Genomic DNA, 8583 nt, shown 5'->3' with positions numbered 1-8583 from the left:
AGGTCAACATGATGACTGCAGTTATGGTCAATGATACAAAGGCCGTGTTTGAATCCATCTCTGTTCCGTTTGCGCTGTGGGCGGGCTCCGAGGACGAAATCTTCCCTGCGCAAGAGGTTCTTGCTTGTGCCGACTACTGTCCATCGAAGAATAAGGTACTTGTGGCGAGCGATGCAAGCGAGTTGGATTGCTTTTGGGCTGTTGCCTGTTTCTTGCAGAAAGTGCTCAGTCACACTTGTATGGACTCTGCACTTAGGTTGTCGAACAAATTGAAGGAGGAAGTCACGTCGGAACTGTGGAGATGATGGACGATCATCTTGCGCCTTGGATCAAGCGCATCCTACCCCCGCTTCGGGAGCGACTGGATGCCGAACTCGCCAAGCAGGCTGCCATTCTCGCAGCCCGACGCTCGCATCCAAGCGTTTCTGCCTCGTCGACAGGTGTTTCGCCCAGCTCGAGTGCGGGCACCCTGACGGCCGAGCGAAGTGCTGCGCCCCCGTCTGAGCCCACCGCCGTTTCCATTGCACCTCCGAAGACTGTTGAAGTGTAGGCAACGCCTACGTGAATGGTTTGTGTACCAAGCGAAGATTCTGATGCTGGAGATGAATGTTTGGTATCTTGTAATTTTTGAAATGACTTGAGAAATCCATCCATTTCGATGCTGTGCTTGAGTTTGATTTTTGTCACAAATCGTCGCCTCACTCTTCATTTGTTTTTCATTTTTTTGTCTTATTATTTCCAATGTCAGTTTCAGCAAAGATTGTTGTTTTGTATTTGTTTTGTTTCTCGATAGTTGTGGTTTTCTTAATGTTTTTTTTTTGTTTTTTTTTTTTTTGTTTGCCAGGACGCTTTTCGTCGCTGTTGTGGTCCTGGCTCTGACTCACTCCGTGCTCGCTGGCACCTGGAATTCTACTACATGCACGTATACCACAAAGTATGTACACGATGCGTTGCGACGAGAGCAGGGGGCGGATGGGGCAGAATGGCGGGAGTCGCTTCTGGGTTATTTTGCCATAATTTCTTCGATACATATGGGGCTCTGCTGGCCCTTCCGCCCAACGCAACTGAGACACACCTCATCCGACCCACCTCACCTGCATTTGATGGGTGACTCCATAGCGCTGGCACGTCGTTCACCGTGTCCGCGTTTCACCGCGACCAGCCTTGGTCGATTCCCGGCGTCAACTACTATAGTTTACCCGATGGATACAACTATCTCTACAACTTCTGTCCTGGCCTTGGGACTCAAATTGGAACTTGCAGTTCAACTGATCTTGTAAGTCGACGAGAGAGAGGAGGGGAAGAGGCAAGGCGAGGCGAGGCGGCCGTTGTCCTGAGCCTCTTGGCTCATCTTTCATTGTTGATATTTGCCTTTGTTACAATCTCTGGATGCTAGGTTTGCCAGCAGGCAACTGGCGCTTACGGCTCGACTTATGTTATTGGAACCAATTTCATGTCAACCACTGATGGGACCAACACTAACACTGTACGAATGTCGCCTGTTTGTATTCGTTGACGTGAACATGATGACCTCGTACTCTCATTTGTCATTGTTCAGGTTGAATTCAAATCAGCAGACACGAGTCCGCGATGCACGCGTGTCATTTTCAACTGCGATCCGAACACACGCGGCGAGCCGATAACTGCTGCGACCGAACAGAAACCCGCAGGTATTGGCCACTCTTCTGGTGGTTGCTGGGCAGGCTCCAGCTGAAACTTACTGGCTTTGTTGGTAGATCTCGGCTGCCTTGCAACTTATCTGATGGTCTTCACGCATGCGTGCTTCTGCCCTGGCACCACTTGCTCGTACGTGCCTCCCGGATCTTCGTCCGCCACTCCATCCGTGACTTCTTCGGCAACTCCATCGGAGACTTCTTCAGCAACTGCCGCAGTTTCAACTGTCGTCGCTCCAACATCTGCGGTCGCGTCCGCAACGGCTGCACCCCAGCCTTCACCGCCGACACCCTGCACTTGTACTCTTGAGTCCTACATCATTGTCGCTGCCACATCCGTTGCCCTGACCTTGGTGGTTGTAATTGTTACTCTTTGCGCTCTCCGCGCCTTCGTGCTCAAGCGATCCCGTCAAGACGGCTCTCAGTACATGCCGCTGCAAAGTTAACTGCACTGATGGGGCAAGTCGGTTTGAGTTCACGCATCTTCAACCCATTTCGTTTTCTTGCGTTTCTTGCTGCTTTTGGATTTTGTCATGTCGCTATTGCCTCCCTCATACCCGAGTGTTACACTCTGATATACAGTACAGTACTGCATTTTTGTGATTGAGTTGTTCATGATTCATCTGCAATTTGAGAACTCGCGGCCTTTCGCTTTTGTTCTGCATTCTCTTCATTTCTTCTCTTGTTATTTTCGGTTAGTCGTCTGTTTCCAGTCTTCCTTTTCCATGTCCGAGCAGTTCAAGGTTTGGAATGAATGATTGTTTGATGATTCGCAATCACGAATCTTTTGGTTGTGTTTGTCTGTGAAACAACAGCGAAAAAACAAATCTCCGTTTTCGGATCTGAAAATTGGGGAAACGTTTTGGATCTGGCAACGGGAAAAAAAAACCGCCGCGCCTGTTGTGTTTTCGCATTTCGCTGCCATTGTTTGCTTTGACAAAATGGAAGTTTTGCATCAGAAATGAAAGCAGAGTTCGACTCGATCGACGGGTTCAAAAGGGACGACGAAGACATAGAGACAAAAGGGAAAGGGAAAGGGAGAGAAGCGCAACGTCGGTGCTGGTGGGTGGGCAAACTACTCATCCACTCATCCACTCCCCATGCTCCACCCTTGCTCCTTGTTCGCTCGCACGATTTTTGCAAGGCTTGCTGACCTTGTGTGCATGGCGTTGATTTCTGCGCGCTTTTGGTGGCGTTGCGGCTGACCGTGTGCGCGACTGCTGTTCTTTGCTCTTTGTTGCAGTGCTTTGCCGACGAGAGCGTGTTCGCATTGCACGAGCTGCTGCTCGAGCCGCAGGAGACCATCCCGCTGCACTTCCGCCAAGATGCAGGCTTCCGTCTGCCGGCAGACCGATGCGGATGCCAGGGCTACGAAGTCCTGCTCAAGGTGCGCATCTGTCTGTGTCGGTCGCAAATCTCGCGTGTGTTGTTGCCATTCACACACTCGATCGTCACGATTCACTCATTGAACATATAAACAGGACGGCGGTATTGTCGGCGTCAAGCTTGCATTCAGCGCAAAGGAGCCGCTGGACAATGTGTGGTTTATCCCGCGGACTGCCACCAGTAAAACACACCTCGCCAAGGTACTTTTCTGAAATGAAAACGGGTGCACTGCACTTGCACTCCAATGCTCAAATGACTTGCTTTCGACGAATAGGGTGACATGGACATGCACGCCATACACCTGGGAAACTTCAAACCAAGCGAAAGCAACAATGGATCATTCGAAACCATGTTCAAGTGGAAGTTCCCAATCGTCGCCGATCGCAGCCTGTATGAAACCAAGACGCCCGGACAAGCAAGTCGCCCGTCGCAGCCGCACGCTTCACTGACGTCGCAGGGGCTTGACAAGCTGGGAAGCACCTCGTTAATGTTAACGCCGATGTCCGCGCTGTCGGCGGCCTCTTCCCAGCACAGCAAAAGCAGCAGCTCATCCTCCCACCTTCCTCTGACGGTTGGTTCATCCGAATTGTCACCACGGCGCACATCGGATGCAGAGCAGAGCTTTACATTCAACTCACACGCCGATGCGAAATCATCCGTCAGTTCCTCGGATGACTTGTCGCCTTCCTCTCCCTCCTCCCCGAATGTCAACGACCAGCGCATGAATCTGGTCCGGATGCATGATACTGCCCAGGACCAGCAATGCAGCCTCAGCAAAGCCATCATGGGCCTCGTGTGTGAAGCGTCCGAATCCGACATTGCCGACGATGACAGTGAAGAGCCTACGAGCCCGAACAGCGATTCAGCCTCGTCCAAGTCCAGAGGGAGTGTGTTTAGCGTCGTCAAGCAGCGGATATCGACGATTGGCCAGCGTCTGGGAGGAGGAAAAGCATCCAAGTCTACACGCTCCTTGGGCCCTCCTTCTTCCCCGCCATCCCGCAAGCTTTCTCTGGTTGAATCCAACGAAGTTGCTGCGACAAACCAGCAAACTGACTTTTCCTCCGAGCTCGGTGATGAAGAGAGTATTACCGAGCTTGAAGTCGACGATGCCGGCGAGCTGGTTGCTGTCCATGCCTCGTCCCCTCTGCTACTCTCCAAGAAAAACTTTAAGCAGTATCGGCACGACGGTCGTCTGACAGTGTCACAGCAGTTCTATGTATGTTGTGTCGAGAAGATTTGGGGGGAGGCTTGTTTGTGGTGTTTTTGTTCTCGTGTCGTTGTTTCGCTCACTTGTGTGTTTGTACGGCCAGATTGTCGAAGGAGGTGGCCGCGTGCTGGCTCGGCTGCGGATGCGATTTATTGCCACTTGTGCGCCAATCCCGCCTCTTTGCTCGTACTGCCGCAAGAGGTTTGCCAAGTTGCGGTCTTCGTCCAACGAGCAGGCGCGCCTCGCCCCGAAGCATCGGCAAACGGCCGACGTGCTATTTGTGCGTTCTGATCCCTGGAAGCAATCTCTCTTCTACAGCCTGATGAAGCGAGACGACGCGCAAGTCATCCCATATGTGAAATTGATCGAAATGCGTAAGAACAATTTTTTCCCAACGTTGTTGCCCTTTGTCGTTTGTCTGAGCAGTTTGCTCATGCTCTTTTTGCTCGTTCTTGTGACAGAGGAGCGCATGTTTGAGCACCCAAGCGCCCCTCGCGCCGTTGCTGCAACTCCCGACGACATCAATGAGGACTTTGATCCTGAAGAGCATCGCGACTTTCCTTCCGGGATGCCTGCACATCAGCGAGTCGGCAAGGTGAGGGATGCCATGATTATTTTCTTGTTGTGGTTGTGTCTTCGAGATGCAAAAGACACTGATGGTCGCAGCACAATGTGTTTTCTGTTGTTCTTTACTCTGCTCACTGTTTCCTGTCCACCCCCCCCCCCCCTCAAATAGTTTTTAAACTTTACCGACTTTGAAACTCAAGTTGCCAAAATGGTCAGTGTTGAGCAGGCAGACTCGACCAGTTTCTTGGAAGCACGAGACGGCGCAAAGCTCGCATACCTGCTTTTCAAAGCCTCGGCCGAACCGGTCGCAATTGTGCTGTTTATCGCGACATTTGGCTTTGGTAGTGCCTGGTGCTTGGATCTTGCCTCGCGACTTGCGAAAAACAATCCCTTCCACGTCATTGTGCAGTACGAGCGAGGCCATGGTCCAGCGTAAGTCGAGCTGCTGTTTTTCCCTGCATTTTTGCCTTGAAGTTCTTCCTTGCTGACTTGCCGTGCCACGATGGCAATTTCTCGCTCTTTAGTCTCGATCCGAGCGGAGATGCTCCGTCGAAAGAAGCGCTCTGGCGTGACATGCGCACCATGATCCGATACCTGCGGTGGAACTATCCTGCGCTTCCGCTTGTTGTCGGAGGTCACAGCAACGGGGCTGGCAAACTACTAAACTACAATTCGTGGAAGTCAAGCCTGCCTGCAGATGCCATCTTTCTGATCAGTCCATTCCTGCACGAGCTGATGCGCAGCCACAAGCGCAACATGACCAAGAAGGATCACTTCCAAAGAAAGCTAAACTCAATGTCGGGCGGTCGACTCGCCGGGCACTGGATTGCGCTCGATCTGACCAACCATGTCGCACGAAAGGAAATTGTCGGACTTTGCGTTCCGACGCTCATTTCTGTAAAACGTTCACTTGCAAGCTGTTTGGTTGGTCGAATGTTGTCGATTATGCTGAACTTTTTCACTGAATTTTTCAACGTGCGCAGGTGAATATGATGGCGGCAGTGCTGATCAAGGATGCCAAAGCGGCGTTTTCAGCCATCTCGGTTCCCTTTGCGCTGTGGGCGGGTTCCGAGGACGAGCTGTTTCCGTCGAAGGAGGTTCTTGCTGCTGCTGATTACTCTCCATCGCAGAGCAAGGTGAGTTTCTTTGCTGCGAGTCGGGGTGATTGTTCTTTTGGTTTGTGTGAATCTCAGTATTGCATTTACATGCAGGTTGCTGAGGAAATCGAGGGCGGTACGCACGTCGGAATCGTGAATATGATCGAGGACCATCTGGCACCGTGGATTAAGCGCATCATACCACCAATCAAGGCACGTCTGGACGCCGAGCTTGCCAGGCAGGCTGCCGTGCGTGCCGCTCGACGCGAGCGTGAAACTGCAGAGGCTCCTTCATCCTCGTCACCACCAGCATCGACCAGCCCGAGCTCTACGAAATTGGCAGAGGAGCGGTCTAGCACACCATCCATATCCGTTTCGGCAACTGTTGACGTTTAGCAACAGATTGTTGGAACAAAAACCAGACTAGGCTCAAAAATTCTCAGCAAAAACCGCTTTCGACCAGATTTTCCTCCCGGATACAGGCGGTGATTCAGAAAGCCAGCAAAGCGGAATAAGATACCGTCAAGCATGAATTGTAAATGCACGCGAGAGAGACACACACACACACACGATTATGCGCATTCGAGTTAAAAGCACAAATCCATTCGTTACTCTATCGGTTTTTGTTTGTTCTTTCCATCCAACTCTGAGATTGACTTTATTCATCAGATTTTATCAAGCTTTCTTCCTTTTGCATATGAAGCCCCCAAATTTGCATCGTATTGCTCGCTCAGTCTCAGAAATTTGTTTCCCGGCTTCTACGATCGCCGTTACGAGGGGTCCAACTCTTCCCACCACCCCAAATTCAAGCACATCCAACATTATCATCATTCGTGTAGCTCTATTCAGTGGCAATGTCCAGCCGTCGAAGCCGCTCGATGTTCAGCGACTTGCAGCGCCAGTCCGTGTCATTCACCAATCTGCCAACGACAACCACAGCTCGCTTCCGACCGCCGCCAAGACCGATGCTTGCTGCGCTTCTATTCGCTGTACTAGTATCTGTCATTGCTTGGCAGGCAAGCACCGCCGAGGCCGCGTCGTCGCCGTCTCGCCACGATTTGACCTTCCAGCGATACCAGGTTTGGCACCATCCCCCCCCCCCAAGCGATCATGCGTCATGATGGCGATAGTATTGAGTTGCAGTGAGGTGCACTGTCTGAGCTCACTCTTGGGCTGGGATGACAAACCGCGAACGAAATTTTCCGCTTGGTTGCTCAGATTTGTGTGAATTCAAGTTCGAGAGCTTGCTCAGACTACGAGGCCGTTTGTCTCAATTGCACATTTAACGAGTCGTGTTCATACGGACTGGCGACGACGGCGAACTGCTCTGTGCCTGAGACAATCCTTTGCGCTGTACGGGTAAACTTGTGCAGCGACGAGTCTGTTGGTGGTTGTCTCACCGTGCATGCCCCATACACATACGCAATCATAGGGTGACCGGATATTCTCGAGAAACCTCACTTGCCAGTACTGCTACCAGTCGCCCGAAGCTGACTACGCTTGCAGCGAAAACACGGACTGCGACGCGCAAATAGTCGATGCGACCTACGAAGCTGTCTGCACAATGATGGACGATGTACTGTGCATCGGTACGTTGCTCTTGTACTTCAAACTGGCGTGTCGCAGCATCTGGGGCATTGTTGTGGCCCGAACGTTTTGCTCATCCGGCCTTGTTGTTGTTGTGGGGCTTTTCTCTTGCTCCCCAGGCAATCGCCGCTTCAAAAAGAATGTACCATGCGAATGGACATCTGGCATACGATGGTCGACAGCGCTTTTGTTAAGGTCAGTGTTGTTTGCAGACCAGAAGGACGGGGTTGTTCGGTTTTGCTGCATGTCTTGCTCACATTGCTGTTTTTTTTTTTGCTCGACAACTCCAGCATCACCGTTGGTGGATTTGGCGGCGATCTCTTTTATCTCGGCTACACGGGCTGGGGTCTGTGCAAGCTGTTCACCTTTGGCGGATTGGGAGTCTGGACGATCGTGGATGTTATTTTGATAGCGACTGGCTATCTCGGCCCAGCCGACGGCTCGTTGTACTTGTAGTGCCGACTTGTCTTTTTGAGTCATCCAACTCAGCTCTTGTTAGTATCAACTTCTTTGTAATTCCGTAAAAAGTAAAATGAATTCAGCTTTTGCCTTCTTGTAGGAAATGTAAATGCACTCAGTCTACCTTTGTATTGTTTCGTTCTAATCGAGCCTTTGTTTCATACTCTTTTTCCTCACTAAAACTTCACCATGAGCGACAAGGAGCCACCAAAGCGGCCGCCAGTGACCTCGACGACGCTCTTCCGGGTGCTCAATCCAGAGCTCTTCCTGCGACCCAACAAATACGTGATGGCGTTCGGACTGGGTGCCCTGACGCTGAGCCTCGGCTTTGTCTGGTGGCAGTCGGAAGGACAGCTCGGGCCCAACTCGAGGTGCTGATTTTGCATTGGAAAAAATCTTGGCATCGATTGTTTGTAGAGTTGTATGATGAGTATTGGGTTTGGGAGGGTAGGGGGGGGGGATTGAATTTAGAGGGAACAATAGGATTGACATTGAATTTCCGCTTTGGCTGACATTTACTTCAATATGTGTTCAAACAGCGTTCAAGCTGGATATCCTCGCATTTCGGAATATCTGCCAGAAACTGCACCGAACGAAAAGAACAAGA

The 8583-nt window shown here is 51.3% G+C and overlaps 3 protein-coding genes across 3 annotated transcripts; all 3 read left to right on the top strand.

Annotated features, from left to right (window-relative positions):
* Positions 1 to 2398: 2398 nt before the first annotated feature.
* Positions 2399 to 6326, top strand: CAOG_09221 (hypothetical protein; the record flags this gene model as incomplete). Its single annotated transcript, XM_011272629.1, has 10 exons — positions 2399 to 2416; positions 2917 to 3060; positions 3155 to 3259; positions 3334 to 4275; positions 4370 to 4640; positions 4728 to 4861; positions 5003 to 5265; positions 5358 to 5730; positions 5817 to 5969; positions 6045 to 6326. 10 exons carry the CDS (start codon positions 2399 to 2401, stop codon positions 6324 to 6326), a joined length of 2685 nt encoding a protein of 894 aa, XP_011270931.1.
* Positions 6327 to 6784: 458 nt separating this feature from the next.
* Positions 6785 to 7993, top strand: CAOG_08305 (TM2 domain-containing protein 3; the record flags this gene model as incomplete). Its single annotated transcript, XM_004341857.2, has 5 exons — positions 6785 to 7009; positions 7149 to 7283; positions 7363 to 7519; positions 7637 to 7712; positions 7808 to 7993. 5 exons carry the CDS (start codon positions 6785 to 6787, stop codon positions 7971 to 7973), a joined length of 759 nt encoding a protein of 252 aa, XP_004341905.1. The 3' UTR covers positions 7974 to 7993.
* A 172-nt stretch (positions 7994 to 8165) lies between these two features.
* CAOG_08304 (hypothetical protein) lies at positions 8166 to 8354 on the top strand (the record flags this gene model as incomplete). Its single annotated transcript, XM_004341856.1, has 1 exon — positions 8166 to 8354. One exon carries the CDS (start codon positions 8166 to 8168, stop codon positions 8352 to 8354), a length of 189 nt encoding a protein of 62 aa, XP_004341904.1.
* Between the last annotated feature and the right edge of the window lie 229 nt (positions 8355 to 8583).

This window comes from Capsaspora owczarzaki (assembly GCF_000151315.2).
Source record: "Capsaspora owczarzaki ATCC 30864 unplaced genomic scaffold supercont2.29, whole genome shotgun sequence".
Lineage (NCBI taxonomy): Eukaryota > Filasterea > Ministeriida > Capsasporidae > Capsaspora > Capsaspora owczarzaki.
This window is presented reverse-complemented; position numbering and strand designations above follow the sequence as displayed.